The sequence below is a fragment of the Staurois parvus genome, unplaced genomic scaffold (assembly GCF_062004578.1).
Source record: "Staurois parvus isolate SC_StPar_1 unplaced genomic scaffold, SC_StPar_1.0 ptg000668l, whole genome shotgun sequence".
NCBI lineage: Eukaryota > Metazoa > Chordata > Amphibia > Anura > Ranidae > Staurois > Staurois parvus.
This window is the reverse complement of record NW_028318464.1, coordinates 3,827,919-3,855,624: the sequence shown is the minus strand read 5'-3', so window position 1 is coordinate 3,855,624 and position 27,706 is coordinate 3,827,919. Positions and strand designations below refer to the sequence as shown.

The 27,706-nt window shown below is 40.0% G+C and overlaps 1 protein-coding gene across 1 annotated transcript in view; it reads right to left on the bottom strand.

Annotated features, from left to right (window-relative positions):
- Positions 1 to 2,992: 2,992 nt before the first annotated feature.
- Positions 2,993 to 27,706, bottom strand: part of LOC149447845 (uncharacterized) — a 58,119-nt gene continuing 33,405 nt past the window's right edge. Inside the window, exons 4-8 of the mRNA XM_089651952.1 lie at positions 24,258 to 24,380; positions 22,912 to 23,038; positions 21,208 to 21,318; positions 17,562 to 17,672; positions 2,993 to 15,418 (exon numbers count right to left, since the gene is read on the bottom strand). Coding sequence (XP_089508078.1) covers positions 14,760 to 15,418; positions 17,562 to 17,672; positions 21,208 to 21,318; positions 22,912 to 23,038; positions 24,258 to 24,380 — 1,131 coding nt within the window. The 3' untranslated portion in view covers positions 2,993 to 14,759. The remainder of the gene's footprint in view (positions 15,419 to 17,561; positions 17,673 to 21,207; positions 21,319 to 22,911; positions 23,039 to 24,257; positions 24,381 to 27,706) is intronic.

Here is a 27,706-nt window from a genome sequence, read left to right as displayed (position 1 = left end):
AAAACAGACCTGGTCTGTTGCTCAGTGGTCCAAAGTCCTCTTTTCTGATGAGAGCAACTTTTGCATCTCATTTGGAAACCAAGGACCCAGAGTATGGAGGAAGAATGGAGAGGCACACACTGCAAGATGCTTGAAGTCCAATGTGAAGTTTCCACAGTCTGTGTTGATTTGGGGAGCCATGTCATCTGCCGGTGTTGGTCCACTGTGCTTCATTAAGTCCAGGGTCAACACAGCCGTCTACCAGGAGATTTTGGATCACTTCATGCTTCCTTCCGCAGATGAGCTTTATGGGGATGCTGACTTCATTTTCCAGCAGGACTTGGCACTTGCCCACAGTGCCAAAAGCACCAAAACCTGGTGCAATGACTGTGGGATTACTGTGTTTGATTGGCCAGCAAACTCGCCTGACCTGAACCTCAGAGAATCTATGGGGCATTGCCAAGAGAAAGATGAGAGACATGAGACTGAACAATGCGGAAGAGCTGAAGGCCGCTATTGAAGCATCCTGGTCTTCCATAACACCTCAGCAGTGCCACAGGCTGATAGCTTCCATGCCACGCCGCATTGAGGCAGTAATTGCTGCAAAAGGGGCCCAAACCAAGTATTGAGTACATATGCATGCTTATACTTTTCAGAGGTCCAATATTGTTCTATGTACAATCCTTGTTTTATTGATTGCATATAATATTCTAATTTTCTGAGATTGTGGATTTGGGGTTTTCATGAGCTGTAAGCCATAATCATCACAATTATGACAAATCACGGCTTGAACCATCTTGCTTTGCATGTAATGAGTCTATCTCATATATTAGTTTCACCTTTTAAGTTGCATTACTGAAATAGATGAACTTTTGCACAGTATTCTAATTTTTTGAGTTGCACCTGCATATCCACAAAAAAATAAAGAATATTTTAAGTATGAATCAAACAAGTCATTCAAAAAATCTAATTCAATCAATAAAGTGTTCATTCAGTGAACCCTCCTTTTGGATAATGAAAAATATGTGCATCTGTCATCAATTTCTATGCAAAGACATCCTCCACCATATATCTGCTCACCTCACGCAGTGTGACCTCACATTATACAATGTTACAGTCTAACTGCACTTTTGGTCCCATATGGACTCAGAAGATCAGCGTGCTGAATGAAGCCAAAGTCAGCTCCCTCCTCATAAGCGTCTTTGTATCAGCCATATTCCTCATTAAAAAGAACAAGATAGCTCTATATCCTTATAAACTTTTATTCATCAATTAAAACATATGAAATGCACTCACGTTCCAGAGGTGTATTTTGCACCAGGTATGATGAAGATCCAGTGATATACTGATTAAACACAAGATGGCGGTATCATCTCAGCAGCAGAGTCCTGTACAAGCTCAAACTGACACCATCCCTAATATATTGCAAGGCAGAGCACGGGCCACTCAATGAATGCCATTGCCTGCTGTAATGTTGTTCCAAGAGCAATTGTAGAGTACTACAGGCCGCTATCCCGATGAATGACAACGTCAAGGTGTCATCTGCACACTCCTCTCCGACGCATTTCATTACTAGTTATGTGACTTTATCAAGGGGATACCTTGCTATTATGGTATCCCCTTGATAAAGTCACGTGACTAGTGACAAAATGTGTCAGGGAGGAGTGTGCGGATGACGTCACGACGTTGTGATTCATCGGGATAGCGGTCTGTAGTACTCTACAATTGCTCTTGGAACAACATTACAGCAGGCAATAGCATTCATTGAGTGGCCCGTGCTCTGCCTTGCATTACATTATGGATGGTGTCAGTTTTGAGCTTGTATAGGACTCTACTGCTGAGATGATACTGCCATCTTGTGTTTAATCAGTATATCACTGGATCTTCATCATACCTGGTGCAAAATACACCTCCGGAACCTGAATGTATTATGTTTTAATTGATGAATAAAATTTAAAAGGATAAAGCACTATGTTGAGTTCTTTTTAATGAGGAATATGGCTGAAACAAAGACTCTTATGAGGAGGGAGCTTACTTTGGAGTCTTCATTCAGCAAGCTGATCTTCTGAGTCCATATGGGACCAAAAGTGCAGTTAGACTGTAACATTATATAATGTGAGGTCACACTCTGTGAGGTGAGCAGATATATGGTGGAGGATGTCTTTGCAAGGGAACTGATGACAGATGCACATATTTTTCGTTATCCAAAAGGAGTGTTTAATGAATGAACACTATATTGATTGAACTTGATTTTTTTAATGACTTGTTTGATTCATACTTACAATATTCTTTATTTTGTATATATGTGTAAATATATATATATATATTAATTTCAATATTAATATTTTTTCTTCTAATATATATTTTAATCTTTTCACAGTTTTTTGGTTATATAGTGGATTGTGCCATTGTTTCATGTAGCGCAGCATTTTTTCACTTCACTTTATGATTATACTGCAGAGATTTATTTTGCCTACACAGACTTAAGAAAATTATGGCTAAAGTTATTTTGGCCATAGTTTTCTTTTGGGTCACAGGAGTGCACTTACTTGTGACACAGAATCATCTGAAAGCAGGCAAAAGATCATATTGTTTGGATCCACCCAGATGCACGATGGGCAGCTGGCTCAGCCTCTGTGTGCTGCTGAGAGTAAGAGCCAGCTGCTCCTGCTCCTTCTCAGCCCATCGCTCCAGTGAGCCCTGGAGAGGCTAGAGCAGAGAGTGGTGACTGACCGCCACCGCTCTCTAATCCCAAGAACGGAGCAATTAAGTGACCGCTGATTGCTCAGTTCTTGATATTTCCGGAGCAAAGCTGGCAGGGAGAGCTGTAGCATTAGACCAATACTGCAGCATGAAGGTGAGCTTGTATGTTTATTATTTTTTTTTTTACCCTTCTATTTAGTCTATCCTTTAACTGTTAAATAAAAGCTACAGCACCAGCTAATTGTGTTCTATATATCTATACTACAAAGAATTAATTTAAATAAAAAGTCAATAAAGAACCAGACTCTAGTTTATATGTAACACTGTATTTTAGTTTGCATTGTTTATATGCAGTACATAAAAATGTAACACAAATATGAAAAAATACATCATGTCTGTATATCGTCAGTATCAACATTTTGCCATTCTCTGCATTATCCATTACACAGATTGGCAGAGCTATAAATGATAACAGCACCAAGCAACTGCTCATTGAATGGGTCACACACAGACTCAATGTGCCCAATTTAATGGACAGAAGTGGATTACACTAAAAGCTCAAAATAAATTACATATAAAATCATAATGAAGTACCATGACAAAACCAAATGAGTCAAACGTTATCAGCATAAATACTATAATGTATAGGAACCACATTTCCTTTTATTAGTTTTGACAAAACAGATATTAAGCAGAAAACCAAATGCATTTAAGTGTTTTATTATGTTTGCTCCCATACAGGCTCTTAAATTACTTTCTGTGCCTACTTTGAAGGTTAGCCCATTTCCAGAGAGTTATTGTAGACGTAGAACAAGTCATGGCTATGTGATCATTCCGCTGACAATGTTACATAACTGAACAGCGGTTGTCAAAAGTTCCTCTATAGTAACAAGCAATATTTGAACACATTTTTCTTTAAGGTAGTAAATAAACATAAAAAAAAATGATGGAACAGGCAAAGCAAAATACTCATTTCAATATTAAAATATTTTTGACCTTACACCTCCTTTACTTTGAGGCAATTCTTACACAGTACATTACCCTGGAAAAGAGACCATTTTAACTGGCCTCCTAACTACATGGTGCTCCAACTTCTCTGCATGTTATGACAGGCTGGATATGTGTAACCCTGAAGCTCTTGGGTTTCCCCTAATGAGCATCCACTAATGGACAAGGGATTGCAGATCAGCAAGCTGCCATGTGCAGATACGTTTGATATGGGCATATCTCAGATCAAGTAAAAATGAAACTTATTCCTTACATAAGTTGTAGAGTATTACTCTTTTTAATTCTTTGTCCACCAAGCTTTGACAAATCCCCTTAAGATCTCTAAATGAGAAGGTCTGAAATCGCAGTAAGTTTTGAGCATGTGAAAGCAGTCAGAGAAGGGCTGGCCATACATTATTCATTTTTTTTCAACCAGTGGGTTGAAAAACAAAAAATCCGATTCCACCATCCACACATTTGAGGTGGATGGGGAAACACTTCTTTGTACAACCTTTGTATTCTGGCAGTGGGGAGCTTTCCCCACCATCAGAATACAGTGATCATTGTTGCTGGGAATAGCCTGCGGACCTGATCGATTGGGAAAAACCCAACAGGCTTGTTACACAAAAGTCAATTAATAAATCAACTTGTGTACAACCAGCCAGCCCATACATGGATCAAAATCTGATTCACCTATGGCCAGCTTAAAGTGGTTCTAAAGGCAGAACGTTTTTTACCTTCATGCATTCTACGCATGAAGGTAAAAAAAAAAACCTGTGTGCTGCTCCCCACACAGCCCCCCCAAAACTCACCTGAGCGATCTCTCAATCCAATGATGTGCACAAGAGCCTCAGCTCTCCTGGGACTCCATGTCCTAATTGGCTAAGACAGCAGCAGCAGCCACTGGCTCTAACTGCTGTCAATCACAGTCAGTGAGCCAAGGAGGAGGCGGAGGAGCCAGGAGTGCTGCCAGGGTACCTGAGAAGAAGAGGATCGGGGATGCACTATGCAAAACCACTACACAGGGCAGATAAATATGAAGTTTTTTTTTCAAGCCAAACCTTTATTACCACTTTAAGACGGACTTAAAAATACTGGATGGAAGAGGTAAAAGTATAAGTGGAGAGGTTAAACCATTAAAACTGGACTTACTCTTCCAAATTAAACTGGAAATCCAGTTTCTGTGGGTAAATGCTTTACTTGGTTTCAGTATTTGGAGATTAGACCCTCATATGGATTATCCTAGCCATGGCTGAAAGTTTAATTTTCCTGAACTACAACTAATTAGTTCTAACAGGTCAGCATGGGCTAAACACATTTACAAAGCCTAGGCTTGTATAAATACACTGTTAAAGGCAATGCTGACAGATTCGTTTAAAGTAATCTGACTGAAAACCTGGCTCCAGGTTGCCTAACCAACCCCTGTCTAAAGCCCATTTAACCTGGAAGAGGAGTGCTTCTGGAGCTTGGAGAGACAGGTCTACTGGATACAATGCTGGAGAGGCAATGAGTACTGTAGGGAAAGTGTTTTTTTTGTTGTTTTTTTAATTTATAACTGCTGGCCAATTAAATTTTTTCTGATCTGAACTGGAGTTGGGCTTTTAGGTTAGCTGCTTACTAGAATCTATGCAATTAAGCAGCTACTAAATTTCTAGAGCAGAAGCCAAAGCAGATGTTTGTTCCGTAACTGAATGGTCTTTTAGGAGACATGGTCTCCATAGCTATATGACTGTTTAGAAATTATATTGTAAAAAAAAAAAATATGACAGTGTATCTGCCTGGGTGCAGATGTGTGTTCCCGAATGCAGGCAGTGTAAGTTCAGGGACATGCACTCACACGGATGTCATACTGGGACACAGCAGTCATGGTGTCCCACATGACATGAACAGGGCTGCATGGAACACCTGTGCATCCCTGTGTGGGTAAACACAGCCCAGCATGGACATATGGTATATAGTACACCCTATGTGAGACCAATATCTAACTGGAGTTCAGCTTTAAACCAGAAAAAACTATTTGCGAGCTAGATGTTGGGACTGCGATTCAACAACATTTCTTTGAGATGGTTTAGTATGGAATGTATAAAAAACGCACATACTACTAAAAAAAACCCAAAAAACAAAAATGCCATAACAAAATTAATACAACATAAAAAAAACCCTAAAATAAATATACAAATAATAGTGTTACAAACAATTTTGTTTAGTGAGGATTACAGCATCCACAAATTATTAAAGTGGACCTTACAGCATTCAGGGGGTTAGAATGTGCACAACATTTCTTCTCTCAAATATTATATGGCTTCCCTCTCTGTCCCAACAAGGAGATCTCCCTGGTTATCCAGTTCTGTCAATCTTGGCAATCACACTGAAGAACTGTCCACATTATCAAATGTCAAGTTTGGTACGCATTACTTATCAGAATAGCCCACAGATCTCCTTATGATGAGGGTCAGGTTCATGCTTATTCTAACACCCCTAGTCATCCTCATTAATCTCACTCAACTATCTAAAGCAGATCTAACATTTTCAGTCCACTTTAAAAAGGTTTTTATTTGTTATAAAGTGGATATGTCACCTACACAAAATGCAACATATCAGAAGAAAAATAGAATTGTGTAAAGTCTGATGTCCTCTTTCGGGGACATGGCCAGTCTACTGAAATCTGGCTGGTTATGCAGCATTAATAAAGATTGTCCAAGTGTAATCCATTGCAACATAACAGCAACTATATTTTTGCTTGCTACTTTAAGCTTGAATCTTGTCAAGGATTACAAACTGCACGTTGCAAAACATTCTTTTTATTGACTTAAACAGCAGCTGTACATTAAAAGGCATGGCTACCCCCTCAGTGCACTTAGTTGGATACTTACCACAGTCCTAGCTCCACCAATGTTTTACTGAGAGCATACTCACAGGGTCTTTTCATTCTGCCCATACACAAAGCCTCATTCATTCCAATGGGAAGCTATAATCACAACACCCTCAAGTAATTCTGCGGATTACAGCCTTCCGCATAGGGATGGATGGGACCACCGCACACATGCACAGAAAAAAAAAAAAAAGGAGGCCTGGTGAGGATGCTTTCTGAAAATAATAATAATAATAATAAAAAAAAAAAGTTGTATGGCTGGGGGTAGGGCCACATAGTAAAGATGGCTGGAATGGGAGGGAGGGGAATGGGAAGTATCAGACCAGGTGGGGGCTGCACTCAGGAGGGTGGGACGATGGCTTAAAAGGACATGATGTACATTTGTACTATAGTAAAGAAGCTTGATTATTATAAGCTATTATTAAATTTAGTCCATGCTTCCACTGTATGACAGGCCACCATCGAGGTGCCTATGATTTACCTTACAAAAGGTTGTCCTTTTAATTAATGCATAGCTGCGCTGTGTCCAGGTCCCCAGACATTTAGAACACTTCATATTCCAGTTACAGAATCCCTCTTTCCTCCCAGCAACAAAATTACAAACCTCGGAACATCAAGTCAGCTACTGCCTAACTAGGAAGGCTGGACCTTTATTTCCTGATCAGCGAGAGACCCCATTCGAGTTGCCAAAACACTGCCATACAGCTGACCTATGTGAATTAGGTTTGGCCTGCAAACACATTATTGCAATCTGAATACTGATCAAAACAATGAAAAAAAACCAAAAAAAAAAACCTGTATAGGATTAGCATAAAAAGTAGTTTTGGATGAAAAACACACACAAAAAAGACAATAATTATGTTTATCAGTCTAAGATCAGTGAACTCATTTGCATTGATGGGCAAGTCTACCGGACATGGATAACACAGTTTTGGGTAGAAACTGACATTTGAAATCACTTGCTGGTTACATCATTGAGGAATCCAGACAGGAAAACCTTAGTCTAAGTTGCTGCCTATAGCGCCTAACTGCTGATTCCCAGTTTAAGGGTTTGCCATAGCTTAAGGGGGGGGGGGAGGGTACAGCAATGGTGCTGGTCACATCCTCCTGATGATCCACAGCAGCAATGGTTTGAGGAAGAATACTGCATTGTGCTTATGCTATTCCATGGAAAAGATGCTCTTCCTGCATTCAGATATTTACTTTTCACTATATAACAAAAATGGCCACCTGATCAACCCCAGGGGTGTTTTTTTTTTGCTGCAGTAAAAACTATAAATTATATGCTTAGCAATGTTGGTACATTACTTGATATGTTTGTGGAGTTAGCAAAAGTTTCAGAAGTCTCAGAAGTACTCCCCACTACAATTTCCAAATAGTATGCAGAGCCAGCAAAGGACTGAACTCCTCAGTATCTACTCGAAACCAAGTTATCACACTCGGATGAACTTACTCTTCAAGTAGTCCAAGTAATCATTATCACCTATTATCCGCATAAAATGCCTCGTTCCACTTATCAATACCAAATGGCAGGGGACAGCCTGCGAATAAAAGGACCCCGCATTTGTCATAGAAAACTAACAAACAGGAAAAAAGTATCTCTTTCTTCATATGCTTATGATATAGCGTAGAGCATAGTGGCATAATATTATTAAATCACAAAACACTAAAGGGTACAGTATACAATAATAAAGCAGTGAATTTGACAATCACCAAAAATTTGCTGCAAGTGAATCTTACTTGTACATGTGTTTTAAATGACGTTGATTTACCACCAGTGAAGGTTCAGTAAAAGTTACATTCACTGCTTCATGATATGCTCCTAGGGCCCCTTTCACACAGGCTTTTCAATCAGGACTGCCTATCAGCTTTTCATGTGGACCTGATCAGACGCTCCATGGGCAGGTAGATGTAAACAAACTCTACATCTGCCTACCTCAGAGTCTGTCCAGGTCAAAAAAAAAAAAAAAAAAAAAAAGAAGAAGAGGAAAAAAAATGGACCTAAACATGATAGGTCAGAGGAAGCCTGATGTAAATAGACAGAGGTCCATTTACATTCTGCTGCCCACACATCTGTCACAGGTCCACTTTCAAAATGCATATACAAACTGATTGGGCGCACGGCACAATTCAGCAGGGCTGTTCATGGGATCCCCATTGGCTGTTCATGGATCCCCCTCTGAATGGAGCACAGTGCCCTGTGTGAAAGGACCCCAAGTATGTCAGTATATTTAAAAAAAAAAAAAAAGTTACATAACCAGTGAAAACAAAAAATACTTCCTATATTCAACTAATAACTGTGACATATGGGTTCCTGCACAAATGGTGAACCGTTTATTACATCGAACCGATCTGCCATTTTTAACTTCCAAATGTCCCACCTAAGAGCAGGCACTAGGATATGTGTTATTACGTTGATGAGGCTGCAGACCCTCTACTGTGTATCCATTGGTTGCACTTTTTTACTGGATGTGGGACTTCTTGTACTTTCAGGTCAAGCCCTGCTCACTTACCTGTACCTTGTCCAATACATCACCTTTAAAAGACAATTGAACTGTAACTACACCCCTGTTCTAATCAATATTGTAATGAGACTCTCTAAATCAGTGCTATAAATGCTATATATTTTGGATTCAGAGAATACAGCCAAGACTTCTCATAAGCTAGATGATTGAAAACTTATAAAACTTTGCAGAAAACCACAAAGTGATATTAATGACTTGATCAGTAGTTCTGGGAGGTATGCAAGGTCAGCTTTTATAAGGGATGCACTTGTTTTAGGGAGTTTAGTTCCGCTTTAAGTTAGGTAAACTATGGCAAAATCTTAGCTTATGAGGAAAAAGGAATAGCATTTGTACTGATTTAAAAAAAGAAAAAAAAATTTATATATAAATTTTTTTTTTTAAACAAAAATGTGCAGTTGTCCTTTAAAGGTCGATTAAAGTGGAACTTTAGTCAGAAAATTTGGATCACTTCACCCCTTCAGGTATAACTCAGATATGTAAAACATTAAAAACATGTGCCTATAAGGTTTAAAATCCAGTAATATGCATACGCTCAGCTGCTCTGTATATCTAGGCACTGTGCCAAATTTGTAGAAGCTGATCTGCTGACAGCCTAAAGATTTAATGCTGCTTAGGGCTCTGTGCTTTAGCAAAGTGGCAGCCTCCAGCAAGAAGAAACAGGAACAGTTAATGTGGAATGTATGTTTCTTGCTAAATAACATTATTTTTTATCAAGTGGTTATGGGTAAAGTTCCACTTTAACTCATCTCATTGGACAGCAGGTTGGTAGTTGATCAGGTCTAAGACTTGGAAGTCAGGCTACAAGTAACAAATTAAAATATAAATCAGAGAGACACATGGGAAGGTTTTCTAGCTAATGCTAATAACAGTAATAATATACCTTAGAGTGGATACTCTTGGTAACATCCTTTAATTTTAAAGGTTTAACATTGTCAGAAGGTTTACTTAAAATAAACATGTTTACCAACTGCATGGAATTGGTATCACAGGATGATGGTTAATAACCAGTATGCTTAAACTGTAGCTCCAGCTTTCAGTGAGTAATGAGATAAATTTAATAGCATTCTTAACCTTTTTCAGTTATTCCTGAACAGGCTTGCAAGTATATACGATGCCTAGTGATCGATTTTTTACACGTACCTGTTAGTCACGTTGTCAGATTACTTATCTGCAGCTGACAAATGCTCCCATACAGCAAATAACCGTAGAGAGCATGCCAACCTACAAAAAAAAGCTAAAAATGTCTCTCTGGGCATAAATCATATTTCAACACTCTATATGAACATAACTTGTGGCAATAGTGCTACAGTTTATTGGCTTACATAGTTAGTTTGGCTGAAAAAAGACAAAATACCATCCAGTTCAACCATTAAGAAAAAAAAAATTCTGATCCTATACCCACAGTTGATCCAGAGGAAGGCAAAAAACCTCAGCAAAGCATGATCCAATTCGCTCCTGCATGGAAATAAAATTCCTTCCTGATCCCCCGAGAGGCAATCGGGGGAGTCTTACTTTTGATTAACATAACAGTTGCAGTGTTAAGGGCCCATTCACACTTTATCTTTGGAATACACTAAAACATGTGAGCACAGTCTGTGGCGCTGATTTTCTAAAGGCAAATAGACTATTCACTTTGTAGTGCAGTTGCACTCTGCAAGGGAATTTGCTCCAGAGCTTAATAAATGAAGGTAAACTCTGCCGACTTCCATCATCCAATCATGTACAAGCAAAATGCCGTCTTTTAAATTTTCCTTGCATTTGATTGGGTATTGTTTGCAAAGTGAAGCAATTGTAGAGTGCAACAGCACTTTCAAAGTGCATAGTTTATTCACCTTTAATAAATTAACCATCTATATTATAAATACATGGTGGTCACATCATGGAAAATATGATCTGTCTGATTATTTTTCCCGTTCTGCTCATGCACACTGTAGCCTCATTCATTCCAATGGGAAGCTATAATCATGACACACTCCAACAAATACGTGGTCATCAAAAATATGACCTGTCTTAATATTTTTCATGTTCTTTCAGCTTTGTAAGGTCCATAGAAGTCTTAATACATATATGTGGAATCGTATGATAACACGTTACAACATGCATTTAAAATCACAAATAAAACACAGCTGAATCACAGGTGCATAGGTTTGAATGGACCCTTAATCAACATTTAGTATTTCAAAGAACTTATACAGTTTCTCCCACGTTGTAAAAAACAACAAATAAAAAATTGATTCAGTATAGTGCTTTAAATGGGTTAAAGGTCTGAGATGTAGAAGTCTGTGTCATTTATTACAGCAAACAGTTTCAAGTATTACCCTCTGGGTAAGGTAGATAAAAGGATTTTACATACAGAACTGACATAAATTTTACCTCGGAGTGTCAGTAAAATATATATAATTATAGGAAACACACAGGAAACATCAGATAATTTGAAACTTCACTACCCACAGACTGGACATAACTGCCCATGCTGGATGATGATGGATCGGAAAAATGGCAGAATTTCTATGGAACTTCAGTTTACCTATCACAGAAGAAACAAATAATCATTTGAACAGATTTGTCCAATATGAATTCTACTGTAAAAGAAATCTAGTGCCAGGTATTTGTGCACAAACACATACATTCAGCCACTGTTAACTGATTATGGAAAGATCTTTCATAGTTAGTTCTTGGACTGCCAGATAACATCCATGTACACACACCAGCCTCTTTATTAGGTACACCTGTTAAATTGCTTGGTAACACAAATTGCTAATCCGCCAAATCACATGGCAGCAACCTTAGGCATCTAGACGTGATGAAGACGACTTACTAAAGTTCAAACCGAGAATAAGAATGGGGATTTAAGTGACTGAGTATTTCTAAAACTGCTGATCTACTGGGATTTTCACACAACACAATCTATAGGGTTTACAGAAAATGGTCCGAAAAAGAGAAATTATCCAGTGAGCGGCAATTATGTGGATGAAAATGCCTTGTTGATGTCAGAGGAGAATGGGCAGACTAGTTCGAGATGATAGAAGGGCAACAGTAACTCAAATAACCACTCGTTACAACCCAGGTATGCAGAATACCATCTCTGAACGCAAAACACGTCGAACCATGAAGCAGATAGGCTACAGCAGCAGAAGAGCACTCGGTACCACTCCTGTCAGCTAAGAAGAGGAAACGGAGGCTACAATTCACACAGGTTCAGCAAAATTGGACAATAGAAGATTTAAAAAATGTTTCCTGGTCTGAGGAGTCTTGAATTCAGCTGCAACATTCAGATGATAGGGTCAGAATTTGGCGTAACCATTAAAACATGGATCCATCCTGCCTTGTATAAACGGTTCAGGCTGGTGGTGGTGGCGTAATGGTGTGGGGGATATTTTCTTTGCACACTTTGTGCCCCTTAGTACCAATTCAGCATCGTTCAAACACCACAGCCCACCTGAGTATTGTTGCTGACCATGTCCATCCCTTTAGGACTACAGTGTACCCATCTTCTGGTAGCTACTTCCAACAGGATAATGCACCACGTCACAAAGCTCAAATCATCTCAAACTGGTTTCTTGAACATGACAAGGAGTTCTGTGTACTCCAATGGCCTCCACAGTCACCAGATCTCAATCCAATAGAGCACCTTTGGGATGTGGTGGAATGAGGGGTTTGCATCATGGATGTGCAGCCTACAAATCTGCAGTAACTTCGTGATGCTATCATGTCAATATGGACCAAAATCTCTGAGGAATGTTTCTAACACCTTATTGAATCTATGTCATGAAGAAATGAGGCAGTTCTGAAGGCAAAAGGGGGTCCAACCTGGTACTAGCAAGGTGTACCTAATAAAGTGGCCAGTGAGTGTATATCTTAAAACGAAGATTTTATCCCTTTCAATCAATGCTTGCTGGTTTGCATTAAAGCCAATAGCAGAGCATACAATAAGCCCGATGACTGACAGGCAAGGATTTATGAGTGAAAGTGCTGTACTATGGGGTCAGATTCTGTATTTTGCATCTACAAACTGTTTAAGGGAACCAAAAGCTCTCCACTAAAGTACTGTAAAATAAAGCAATGGCTCAATAAAACAGAAGTTAACCTAATCCAGCTCACCATACCCTTAATTGCGGTCCTGTATTGTTCCCAGAGTATAATTCTACAAATTCATGGTTTTCATACCATGCACTGATGAAAGCTATCAAGCTTGAAAATATTAAAAAAAATTAAGTTTGACAGTTATATTCTTAGCTGTCTATGCTACCCAGCAGTTCAGGAAACACAGCACCTGACCACTAGGACAAAAAAGATCAATTTATGGGAGTATCATTTATAACTTTTAGAGCCAAATCACATTTTCATGTTTTAGACCTTTCATTTTAAACATTTGCATTTTAGTGCACATTCATGCCTTTTAATAAAATGTGCTCTTTTGTATTTACAGCTGGAAAATTATTCACAACTGCTACATTTAAACATTCACAAACGTACAGTAAAGACCAGCTATCTACAAAAACATTTAAAAGAAAAGCTCCATGTGAAAGATAAAGGAAATATTTAATTATATTAACCTTTTCATACTTTGTAAAATATTAGATTTTTAGTTGCTTTGAATCCACTGACTATTTTGCAGGGACCCAGGTGTACCATGTTTGCATGATCTTCTTACTCTTACAACATAATTTCTGGCTCTTCATAATTTTCTCTGTCCATCACATTAACCATGTGACAAAGACTCCGTAATAAACAGAGACAAGAACAGGATTTCTAACTCTTGCCATAATGTTCTAGTTGGAGATCTCTCTCATAACACTCAGCCATTCTTTCAAGGAATGACCTATATAGCAAAGCCTATACAGGTCCATTTTAATGGTAAAGCTGAGCAAACATGGTCTAAATATTGGCAATTCAGCAGGAACTGACTGTCATTCGAGTGCCCCTGTCAGAAAACAAAGGCATAACAGCAGAGATTGCTGCACTAACTTCGCTTAGTTAGTACAGTGATCTCTCAGGTTTGTTTTGTTCAGCCAGCTGGGTTGAGAAAAAAAAAATTCAAGGTGTGTACCAGGCTTAACAGTTTAGACAGATGCTTCATTCTGGCTTACTGAGGGGAAGTGGTGATATTATAGAGCCGTACTGAAACTGATAATTGGTTGGATGGCACAAACTTTGCAGAGCACCAAGCAGGATTAAGAATAAGATGGTCAGGAAAGTGCCTTTGGGCCCTTAGCTGTCAGTGGCTTCAAGACAAATAAAAAAATATATTTAACAGAAAACAAAAAGTTACGTATAGTGAAAGATTCACATGGACCTTTTTTCTTTAACCCTTTTCAGAAATAGCTCCTCTTTAAGATGTATTTATGTACATGATGTGTTTATACATATAAGAGTCAGGATATCCTGATACCAGTTAAAACCTGAAGAATAGAAAAAAAAAAAAAAAGAAAAATCTATCCACAATGAGAAATGTTTCATCTGAAGTTTGTATGCATTAAAAATGCAGACAAAATGCACTGTTGAAGGGTTACTATACAACTGGCTTGGTTCTTGGAGATCGTCTGGGGAAAAAAAATTAATACTTTTATACCACTGTTATTGCTTGAGTCCTATCAGACAACTTCTGCCATGTCCCATGACACTGACACTCATACATGTAAACATCCCTGTATGCCAAACATGCTTTGCACCTTTGCCCATCTTTGCAAACTTTATCTCTTGTGAGTTCTTTGGTGACGGATGAGGCAGGATTTCTGACTGAAGCGCTTATTGCATTGCTCACATTTAAAGGGCCGCTCCCCAGTATGGATCCTTTGGTGTTGGATTAGCACAGAGTTCTGGATAAAGCTCTTGTCGCACTCATTGCACTTGTAAGGTCGCTCTCCTGTGTGAGTGCGCTGGTGGGTGATCAGGTGCGAGTTTCGGCTGAAGCTTTTGGAACAGAGTGTGCACTTGTATGGACGTTCTCCTGTGTGAATACGGTGATGTTTAATCAGGTTAGACTTGACAGTAAAGCTTTTATCGCACTCTGAACATTTGTATGGCCTCAGCTCTCCTGGTTTACCCTGTTTGGGTTCCATGTTCGAGTTCAAGAAAGATTTATTAAAGAAGAACCAGCTATAAGGACTGTCTATCTGCTGCACGGCTGTGATCGGGCTTAATGCTCTCCCATCAGAACTAGGTATACCAAAACCATTGGGTGATGTATCTCTTGCTATCCACATAGTTGCAGGATATAATTCACCATTTATACTTTCACCAAAACACTGGGAGAGGTTATAGGTCATAGAGACAGGTTCTTGATGATGCAGTTGATCATTCCATTTCCCTAGGGTTTCTTCTTCAAGGTTAGTGCTGACAGGGATATTATCTGTAAAAAGGAGCACATAATGTGTAATCACACAGACCGAAATAGAATAAAATATCTTCTTTTCTAGTACCACCAATGTATCTGAGGCACATGTTTATGTTTGTATATAGCTTCTACTTGCCTTGTCAACTAAACGCAAAATGTAATGCCCACACTGCATGGCTCTCCGCACATGCCAAAATGGACTGTACACACACTACTCCACACATGCCAAAATGGACTGTACACACACTACTCCACACATGCCAAAATGGACTGTGTTGCGTACACACTCAAGCTTACATACACTATATTACCAAAAGTATTGGGACACCCCTCCAAATCATTGGATTCAGGTGTTCCAGTCACCTCCATGACCACAGGTGTATAAAATCAAGCACCTAGGCATGCAGACTGCTTCTACAAACATTTGTGAATGAATGGGTCGCTTTCAGGAGCTCAGTGAATTCAAGTGTGGTACCACGATAGGTTACCACCTGTGCAATAAGTACATCCGTGAAATATCCTTGCTACTAAATATTCCACGATCAACTGTTAGTGGTATTATAACAAAGTGGAAGCAACTGGGAACAACAGCAACTCAGACACAAAGTGGTAGGCCATGTAAAATGACACAGCGGGGTCAGCACATGCTGAAGCGCACAGTGCGCAGAAGTCGCCAACTGTCTAGAGAGTCAATAGCTAAAGACCTCCAAACTTCGTCTGGCCTTCAGATTAGCAAAACAGTGCGTAGAGAGCTTCATGGAATGGGTTTCCATGGCCAAGCAGCTGAATCCAAGCCTGCCATCACCAAGTGCAATGCAAAGCGTCGGATGCAGTGGTGTAAAGCATGCCACCACTGGACTCTAGAGCACACTTCTCTGTCTGGCAATCTGATGGACGTGTCTGGGTTTGGTGGTTGCCAGGAGAATGGTATTTGCCTGACTGCATCGTGCCAAGTGTAAAGTTTGCTGGAGGGGGGATTATTAACTCTTAAGGCATCAGCATACCAAGACATTTTGGACAATTTCATACTCCCAACTTTTTGGGAACAGTTTGGGGATGGGCCCTTCCTGACCTCAACCCGACCGAACACCTTTGAGATGAATTAAAGCAGAGACTGGAGCCAGGCCTTCTTGCCTGACCTCACAAATTGTGCTTCTGAAATAATGGTCAAACATTCCCATAGACACACTCCTAAACCTTGTGGACAGCCTTCCCAGAAGAGTTGAAGCTGTTATAGCTGCAAAGGGCGGGCCAACTCAATACTGAACCCTACGGACTAAGACCAGGAGCCATTAAAGTTCATGCACATGTAAAGGCAGTCGTCCCAATACTTTTGCCGGCATAGTGTATAGTCAGAGAAGTGAAAGTGGTATTGTGTATACAGCAGCAAATACTGGTGTACACAATCTGCATGTACAAATACATGGTCATACAGACACATAGATAAGTTCTTGTGCGCCGACTTGTGCTATACACACATTGCTACCTATGTTATCACAAATATAAATGCTGACTTTGAACATCTGCTTAACACTGCCTGTAAAACAGCTTATGACATCCACCCATGGTATATAAAGTGCTAAAACGAACAACTTCCCTATTAATAATGCCAATGAAGCAGAGAGCCTTAAAAGCCCACAATTATTTATACACTATTCTAAAAGCTGTTCAGTCATACAGCTCATTTGGGTCCTCTGCAGGAAATGTCAGGAGGGAGGTGGTGGAAGATCAGTGAATGGGAATGACAGAACCAGAAAGTATTCAGGGGTTCTGTTTCACAGAGTAATTACTGTACAGTATACCAGCTGCAAGAGGCAGATGAATTGTAGACCAAGGACTTTCTGTTCCAGTCTTCATTGACTGAGAAGACACCAAGGAGGTAATTAAGGATTTATGGGTAAAACCTAACATCTCAAATCATCTGCTCAGTGGTAAAGTGTGAAATATGAATGTTGTATTTTGTCTGTTAGACCCTAGCAGCAATGTACACATTTGCAGGACATTCACATCTGCTGAACATACAATTTTTTCAGTAGCAGGCTCTTCATTCGCCAAACCCCAAACCTTTAGCTCCCCAAATTTACACACAAATGAGAGAATATAGACACATATACAGTGCTATCATAAATCTAACACACACACACACACATTTACTCACATGAACTATGATAGTTATTTGTCTCTCCTTCTGAATCTGGGCTTGTCGATGAATATTGATCCTCATCCTGTTTTATTCTTGATAGAAGGTTAGTATCCATCCCGGAATTATCTAGTGAATTGTGAGCAGGTAAGAACACAGCTTTTTATACTCTTGAAAGTGAAGAGTGTAACAAACTTTTTTTGTCACAAGCCTATTTGACAAGCCTTTAGATCCCATTGTCTTCCATCTTGACAAAGACAACTTAAAACACGTTGCATGAACATCCACAGGTATCAAACTTGCCTGGGAGTAAGAGTTGGCACCCTTCAGAACTGAGAGGAAAGTTGAAGTGGTTTGGATATAATGGAGCTTATGAGGGTCATAGATTATATCTGGCACAAAGATATTCCTAAACAAATTCAGGAGAAACTGAAGGAATTTCTCCAACCTCACCTCAAAATGACTTGGAATTCTCTCAAAAATGGCTTTATAGAGGGAACCATGCAAACGTTATACAGTCAGGTCCATAAATATTGGGACATTAACACAATTCTAACATTTTTGGCTCTATACACCACCACAATGGATTTGAAATGAAACAAACAAGATGTGCTTTAACTGCAGACTGTCAGCTTTAGTTTGAGGGTATTTACATCCAAATCAGGTGAACGGCGTAGGAATTACAACAGATTGCATATGTGCCTCCCACTTGTTAAGGGACCAAAAGTAATGGGACAGAATAATAATCATAAATCAAACTTTCACTTTTTAATACTTGGTTGCAAATCCTTTGCAGTCAATTACAGCCTGAAGTCTGGAACGCACAGACATCACCAGACGCTGGGTTTCATCCCTGGTGATGCTCTGCCAGGCCTCTACTGCAACTGTCTTCAGTTCCTGCTTGTTCTTGGGGCATTTTCCCTTCAGTTTTGTCTTCAGCAAGTGAAATGCATGCTCAATCGGATTCAGGTCAGGTGATTGACTTGGTTATTGCATAACATTCCACTTCTTTCCCTTAAAAAACGCTTTGGTTGCTTTTGCAGTATGCTTTGGGTCATTGTCCATCTGCACTGTGAAGCGGCGGGCAATGAGTTCTGAAGCATTTGGCTGAATATGAGCAGATAATATTGCCCGAAAAACTTCAGAATTCATCCTGCTGCTTTTGTCAGCAGTCACATCATCAATAAATACAAGAGAACCAGTTCCATTGGCAGCCATACCTGCCCACACCATGACACTACCACCACCATGCTTCACTGATGAGGTGGTATGCTTAGGATCATGAGCAGTTCCTTTCCTTCTCCATACTCTTCTCTTCCCATCACTCTGGTACAAGTTGATCTTGGTCTCATCTGTCCATAGGATGTTGTTCCAGAACTGTGAAGGCTTTTTTAGATGTCTTTGGCAAACTCTAATCTGGCCTTCCTGTTTTTGAGGCTCACCAATGGTTTACATCTTGTGGTGAACCCTCTGTATTCACTCTGGTGAAGTCTTCTCTTGATTGTTGACTTTGACACACATACACCTACCTCCTGGAGAGTGTTCTTGATCTGGCCAACTGTTGTGAAGGGTGTTTTCTTCACCAGGGAAAGAATTCTTCGGTCATCCACCACAGTTGTTTTCCGTTGTCTTCCAGGTCTTTTGGTGTTGCTGAGCTCACCGGTGCGTTCCTTCTTTTTAAGAATGTTCCAAACAGTTGTTTTGGCCACGACTAATGTTTTTGCTATCTCTCTGATGGGTTTGTTTTGTTTTTTCAGCCTAATAATGGCTTGTTTCACTGATAGTGACAGCTCTTTGGATCTCATATTGAGAGTTGACAGCAACAGATTCCAAATGCAAATAGCACACTTGAAATGAACTCTGGACCTTTGATCTGCTCATTGTAATTGGGATAATGAGGGAATAACACACACCTGGCCATGGAACAGCTGAGAAGCCAATTGTCCCATTACTTTTGGTCCCTTAACAAGTGGGAGGCACATATGCAAACTGTTGTAATTCTTACACCGTTCACCTGATTTGGATGTAAATACCCTCAAATTAAAGCTGACAGTCTGCAGTTAAAGCACATCTTGTTCATTTCATTTCAAATCCATTGTGGTAGTGTATAGCGCAAAAAATGTTAGAATTGTGTCAATGTCCCAATATTTATGGACCTGACTGTAATTCTGCCATAGGTGGAGCCTGATGAGAGGGGTTAGTCCCTAGCTTTATACATGTCTTGTATACTGCAACAGTGAAATCTCCCTGCTGTAGTTCTCCTCTGCTTCTCTCCACCTGGGAGCTTTGAGTATTCCTGCTGGAATTCTCCAGAATATAAAATACATATATATTTCAGTTAGCTAGTACAGTCACCCCTAGGGGTAGCCACCAGTGCTCACCCACAAAGAAATATCCATACAAATACAAATCAAGTATAGAGGCAATCATGGGTCTTGCAGAGGAGATAAATCAAAGCAATAACATATTATCAAAGTTTATAGGGAGCACGGTCCATAAAATAACAGTATTCTACATATCCATGTTTTAGTATCTTGAGAAAGATAGATTAAGCGCCCTCAAAACATCAATAAAATGCTGTTGCTCTAATTCATCTCTGTGTAAGACCTGCGAGTTCCCCTATACTTTTTTGATTGCTCTCTGACTTGTCAATGGTAAACACAAAAGCCGTCAGAGGAAGCAAGCAGAGCAGAAAACATCCTCTACTGGCTTGTGTTTACCAGTGACAGTGTACCTTTTCCATCAGCTCAGACATAGCACTCTCCCTTACACGATGGAGGTAAGCTGCACTAGCCTCATGGCAGTGACTCCTGCTTGCAGCCCTTGCCAACCCCGAGGACCTCTTTCTGCCACTCTCAAATAAGGAGTAGCTGCTCTTCCACAGCAGCCCTCCTCTGTGCCCTTTAGTGCTGGGAAGAAGCCAAAGCTCTGTGTGTGAATGAACATGCAGAGCAGCGGCTCAGGAGCGAGCCTGCTTGGGTGCCCCCATAGCAAGCTCCTTGCTCTGGCAGGAGTGAGGGGTCAGGAGCTCCGGCAGGGGACCCAAGAAAAGGAGGATCGGGACTGCTCTATGCAAACACACTGCACAGAGCGAGTATAACATGTTATTTAAAAAAAAAAAAAAAAAAAACCCAAAACACCTTGCCTTTAATATCACTTTAAAGGGGAAGGGAGGTGAATGAGTGGGAAGCTCTGTACTGGAAAGTGGGGTGGGGGTTAACAGGAGAGTTCTGTAGGAAAGCAAGGGGGGGGGTCATTTTTGGTTGTACTCTGGCCTGTGTTGCCCAATCCTGAGTCTTGCACCCTGTGTGAGCCCTGAGCACAGCACAATACTGACTCCTGCACCTTGTGCTATACACACTCCTGAGGGAGATATCAGGGGGGAGGCGAGTACCTTAACCTATTTTCTGAGACAAAAAAAATGTCATGTATGTATCTACATTTAGCTCAAATAAAGCTGCTCTTCATTTGATATTACCTCAAAGAATCGGAAAAATCTAAAAGTACACATTTATTAACATGGACATTAAAAACTTAATATATCCAACACTTTGGGTACAATAGCTATAGCAGTTAATGCGACACACACACACACACACACACACACACACACACACACACACACTTCAAGTGTAAGTTTACATACACAAAATACAACAAATACCTGTACAGGGACTGTCAGGCTGCTCCAAATCATCTGAAGAACAAGCTGTGTAGCGCATAACTTCTTCCTGTTTGATTTTCCGTAAAATGTTTGGATTGACTGTGGGGTAACCTGAAAACATGAAGGATTGCTGTTCATTTTTACGGTAACTATATGAAGAATAAGGTGCCACTAAACTCTGGTTTAAAAAAAGCTATTTTATTAGAGTATGTATCCTTAACTCAGAAAAATATCTTCTATTGCTATCTAAAGTCCACTTCTTTTTTTTTTTTTGCTGCAATAATCTAAATTCATGATGTTACAGGGTGGCTTTGTTCATTCTCCATAGTCCCACTGTAAGTGGATGCATAGCCACCCTCTCTTTCTCTCTCCCATGATGGACTGGGGACTATGGGTCTTGTAGTGTGCATAGGGCAGTGCACATGACCACAACTACCATGCACTGCTCATTTCAAATAGCTGAAAATGAGGGGGAAAAGGAGAAGTTCAGGAGATCACCATGGATGTTACAAGGAGACAGAAAAACAGATTACAGAACCATTAAGTAGTGGATGTGTATGGATTATTTTTGAAAAATAAGGATATCATTTAGTGTCACTTTCAAAAATATCAATAAGCATTGAAAGTGTGACAAATTTTTTGGTGCTAAAAACTCTTATATTTAATCCAACTAAAACCATCCTGTAGCTGCATGCTTACTTTACACAAACATTTGAATACAAATATGCACATACAAAAGGTTTCAATACACAGTAAGACAGGCCATAGACAGAGCGAATTTCTTTCCTGCTACCATAGGTGGCACAGACAGACAATGTTGACAGGGGAATCCCTCCTGCCGAGCCCCTGTGTTCTCCTGGCAGGAGGAGCTGTCCCTGCTGGGAGAACACAGTGATTTTTGCTAGCAGCTATAACAGCCGCTAGAGATAATTGCATAAAAAATCCAGCAAGCTGGCTGTATTCAAGTTGATCGATCAACTTGGGTACATACAGCCTGCCAATACATGGTTTAAACCCCGGCCAGTTCCTGCTGAATCATCCAATATTCGAACGGTCTATGGCCAGCCAAAGCCCATGCTGATAGTGGATTTCTCTTTGAACGGAGAACCACCCCTGCTGCTATCACAGAAGATTTCCATAGAAGTTCATTGGGATGACTTTTGCCAACTCTGACTGTCTACTATTTTCACTGCATCTGAAAAGTATAAAAAGTTGTAAACCTTTTTTTGCTTCAGTTCAACCACTTTTTTTTTTTTTGTATAATTTGTACAAAATTTAAAAAATATGTTTACAGCAATATACCATACATACAGTATTTCCTTTTTAGTGCTGTTATGTATTTAGAGTGGCTCTCCTATGGAAATCTCTGGTTTTGAACTGGTTATACACAACCTTGTGTGTGAATGTGTTTAAATCTTCCAACACAAGAGGCTATTGAGAACACAGGTACAGGAACAAAGAATCCTATGAAACGCTTCATATTGGCAGCATTAAACAGTGAGCATAACTCCCATGCACAAGTGAAAAGTTATGCACAATTTCTTTCCCATGCATGAATACAGTTATGTAAAGTCGCGCACCTTTCTTGCTAAGCCCTGCGCCTTTCCCAACCATGCCTGACTGACTGGTGCAGAAAGCTGTTGCTCTATTTTACACATATGAAGACCTATGTACAGTGCTACAGATTTTAATTTTTATTCCCACCAAGTGCTATTAAGGCTTCATAGTTCTCTTTCATGATTTTCTTGTAGAGCTCTTTCTGCCATTCCTCCAGCATTTCCCACTCTTCATCTGAGAAGTATACAGCTATTCGGTTTAGGGTTGCTGGTGTCTGAAAGACAAAACATTATGTGACTAATAATTCCTGCACATAAACAACTGACCCCTACACCCTGACCATGAAAAAAAATAAACATACAATACAGTTGACAGAAAAAAAAGCAGGCTTGATAAATTTACCTAAATAAATCCTAGCTGACGTGGGAGGGGCTACCTGCCAGAAGTAGGTAACTGCTCCCTAAAAAAAAAAACAAAAACCTTTTTTTTGGGGGGGGGGGGGGGTTTAGAAAACTCACTTTAAAAAGTGTCACTAAACTCACATCTTAAAAAAAAAAAAAAAACGATAAATGCTGTATTGGCAGCAGCTACTGCACATGCTCAGTTTTCAGTGTATTTCTACCCTGAGAATTTCCTCCCTATCACAGGAAATATGATCCCTGAGCAGCCCATGAAGTCACACGTGGGCATCTGCACAGTGGTAAATAACCACTCCCTCTCTCTTCCGCCATGCTCACCAACGAGCTAAACACAATGGGGGTGGGATGTAGATTGATGGAGGCTTCACCTCACTCCTCTTCTAAGACACAGAGTGGAGGGATGTGACACAGCCTGCCACTGGCAGACATCCACCCACACCATGTTGCTGTCAGAAAATGATAAACATTTGAATTCAAATATTTATTTGTATGACTTTGTAAAACAGTTTATTGATCATAAATATTTATTTTACTCTGTATCCCAAAGGCTGCTTTTTAATTTTTATTTTGAACATGTGACCAACAGCAGAGGACTAGAAGCTCCTCCTGCCACTGTTTCCCTGCAGACAGGCTCGGAAAGATCTGGGTCATGTGACAGCTGTATATTGACTATGAAAAAAGTACTTAGATTTTCTTTTATGAAAATAATTACAGAGCCATCAACCATATATAGAAAGAGAAGGGGTAAGGTAAATGAAACAGCGTGTGTTTAGGATCACTTTAAGTAGGATCCTGTAGTTACAACCCAGGTACTGGACATGCAGTGGTCTACTGGACAAGCCCCTGCAGTTATACCCCCATTCTGAACATGTATACTTCAAGAGAATTTTATTCACAGGGCTTTTATTTTTGCTGATACACTGTACAGGCACCTATATCTATTCCACGTTGATCAAGGAAACGTAAAAAAAAAAAAAAAAAAAAAAAAAAGGGAAAAATGGACTACTGCCAAAAAACACAAGCTGCTGGACACTGCATAATAGAAGAAAGAAAAACACAAAGATCTTTTCATACCTTCCTTTGTAGTGCTCGGGGGACCTGGCTGCAACTTTCTGTCAGAAACTGGGACTTGTGAGGAAGGAGTTTTCTTCTCCACAGCTGTGGTTTTCTTGAAAGATTGTTTACGCCATCATTCTCCTAAGATGGGTTTATTGTAAGAATACTATAGTCTATTTACAGGTCATAAAGCTAGACTCATTTATCAGTCAGACATTCTAAACATCTGTTTTCAAGCTTTCATATTACTACTGCATCTGAAAAGGCCTGATCAGAGATACATATGTATTTAAACAGAACCTGTACTGCAAAAACTAGGCAAATTACTGTTTTAATTAATGAAGGGATCATAAACTGTCAGTACCTACAGCGGGTAAAATAATTACTGAACACGTTACCATTTTTCTCAGTAAATATATTTCTAAAGGTGCTATTGACATGGAATTTTCACCAAATGTCGGTAACAACCCATGTAATCCATACATACAAAGAAACCAAAAACAAATAAGTTCAGAAATTAAGTTATGTATAATAAAATGGAATGACACAGGGAAAAAGTATTGAACACGCTAACTGAAATGTATTTAATACTTCGTACAAAACCCTTTTTTGGTAATGACAGCTTCAAGATGCCTCCTGTATGGAAAAACAAAGCGCATTGCATAGGCGTGGTTTTGGCCCAATAAAATTTTGAAGGTTCCATGGGCCACTTCTATGAACTCTGATCTTAAGTTCTTTCCATAGATTTTCTATTAGATTCAAGTCAGGTGATTAGCTGCAACATTCTAGCAGCTTTATTTTCTTTATTTGAAACCAATTGAGTTTCCTTGGCTGTTTGGGATCATTGTCTTGCTGAAATTTCCACCCTTGTTTCATCTTCATCATCCTGGTAGATGGCAGCAGATTTGTATCAGGAATGTCTTGGTACATTTTTCCATTCATCCTTCCTTCAATGATATGAAGTTTGCCAGTACTGTATGCTGAAAGAGCCCCACACCATGATATTCCCACCTCCAAACTTCACTGTTGGGATGGTGTTTTTGGGGTGATGTGCAGTGCCACTTGACCTAAAAAACATGGTGTTTTCACTGGCGTATCTAAATGTTGTGCAGCAAACTTTAAACAAGCTTCAACATGCTTTTTCTTCAGCAATGGAGTCTTGTGTGGCAAGCGTGCATACAGGCCATGGCGGTTAAGTGCATTACTTGTTTTCTTGTTAACAATTGTACCTGCTAATTCCAGGTCTTTCTGAAGCTCTCCACAAGCGGTCGTTGGCTCTTGGACAACTCTTCTGATAATTATTTTCACTCCTCTATCAGAAATCTTGTGAGGAGCACCTGTTCGTGGCCGGTTTATGATGAAATGATCTTTCCACTTCCAGATTATGTCCCCAACAATGCTCACTGGGACATTTAAAAGTTAAGAAATCCATCTGTAACTAATGGCATTAGTATGTTTTGCAACAATAAGGTTGCAGAGGTCTTGAGAGAGCCCTTTGCTTTTACCTATCATGAGATGTTTCCTGTGTGACACCTTGGTAACAAGACACCTTTTTATAGGCCCTCAGTTGAGACTGAACCAGCCGATATTAATTTGCACTGAAAAGGGGCAAGATTGCTTTCTAACTACTGATCGATTTCTGCTGTTGTCTTGGCTTTCCATGCCTTTTTGCACCTCCCTTTCTTCATGTGTTCAATACTTTTCCCTGTTTCATTCCATTTTATTAGACATACCGGTAACTTAATTTCTGAACTTATTTGTTTCGGTTTCTTTGTATGGATTGCATGTGTTGTTACCAACATGTGGTGATAATTTCATGTCAATAGCACCTTTAGAAGTATACTGTATTTACTGAGAAAAATGGTGACGTGTTCAATACTTATTTTACCTGCTGTATATTCCCTGCTCTCCTACAGCACTCTGATCTGCTGCCAGACAGTCTAGGGCCCTGTTCACACCATCATGTTAAAAAACATACAGCAATTTCTTCTGGAGGTGTGATTTTCCTCTCTCTCTCTCCCATTCCCCACTACAAATGTTAATCATAGAGTACAGTTGTGTTAAAAATAATAGCAGTGTGTTGAAAAAAGTGAATAAAGCTCAAAATCCTTCTAATAGCTTTTATTTCCATACACACAAATGCATTGGGAACACTGCACATTCTATTCCAAATCAAAACATGAAGAAAAATTATATCAAATTTGTGTTGTTCCTCTAAAAAAATTGAAGAAAAGTGAATATTAGACTTCAAAAAAATAGCAGTGTTTGTATTCTTCTTTACAAACTCAAACATTAACTATATAAACTGAAAAATGTTTGATGATTTTGCTTTCCTTTGAATCACTTAATTAATATTTCGTTGTATAAGCACTGTTTCTGAGAAACACTGTACATCTGTGTTGCATGGAGTCAACCAACTTCTGGCACCTGTGAACAGGTATTCCAGCCCAGGATGATTGGACTACATTCCACAGTTCTTCTCTTTTTCTTGGTTTTGTCTCAGAAACGGCATTTTTGATGTCACCCCACAAGTTTTCTATTGGATTAAGATCCGGGGATTGGGCTGGCCACGCCATAACGTCAATCTTGTTGGTCTGGAACCAAGATGTTGTACGTTTACTGGTGTGTTTGGGGTCGTTGTCTTGTTGGAACACCCATTTCAAGGGTAAACAGCACAGGTCTCGACACTGAGCGGGGGAGGAGCCTAACTATGGCGGTGTAGGAGAGCGTGGTGTGGAAGCTCTCCGTCCTTTCCCACCGCCTCGGATACAGATACTGGAGAGCAGGGACCGTGGGGACCTACCAGAGTATGGTGGGTTACGTGCTGAAGCCGTGGTCCCGGGCACTATGAATAGGAAGTGAACTGTGCCGTCGGATTGAAGACAGGCTGGAGACTCGTCCTAGGGGAGAGAGAGCAGAGAGCAGGGTTGCCGAGGAAACGAGGAGGCTCGGCTTGACCACGTGTCAGCCGCAGAGAACTACTGGGTAGGGGAAATGCCGGCTGGTGTTTAGAGCTGAGAGGAGAGAGGAAGACGTCGGATTGCTCCCATCCCAGTACATGAGACATTCTTATGGGAGAAGTATGCAGCAAGATGCCTCCCTCCCCCCCTGAATGGAAGTGACTTTGTTACAGAGCAGTGAAAACGAAGCGACCCGGAAGAAACCCCCCCCCCCCCCTCCCTGAAGAGAGCTATGGAATGTGACAACCAAGGAACTTGTTAGAGCTGCAGCTGTGAAGGGTGAGTGAGAGCAGCCTGGATGGATTACTGTGATACATAAATGACTGTTTCTGTTGTCTACAGGCAAAGGAGAAGTTGTGAAAGGGGGTTTCCCTGGGGGGTCTGACGGAGAGAGAGGAGGAGATTAAAAGCAGCCTGGAAGGAATATTAAGTAGAGAACTCGAAGAAAAAAAAAAAAAAAAGGAGCCTCTGGTATATATTGTTATCAATCTTTGTGTTTCCCCTATT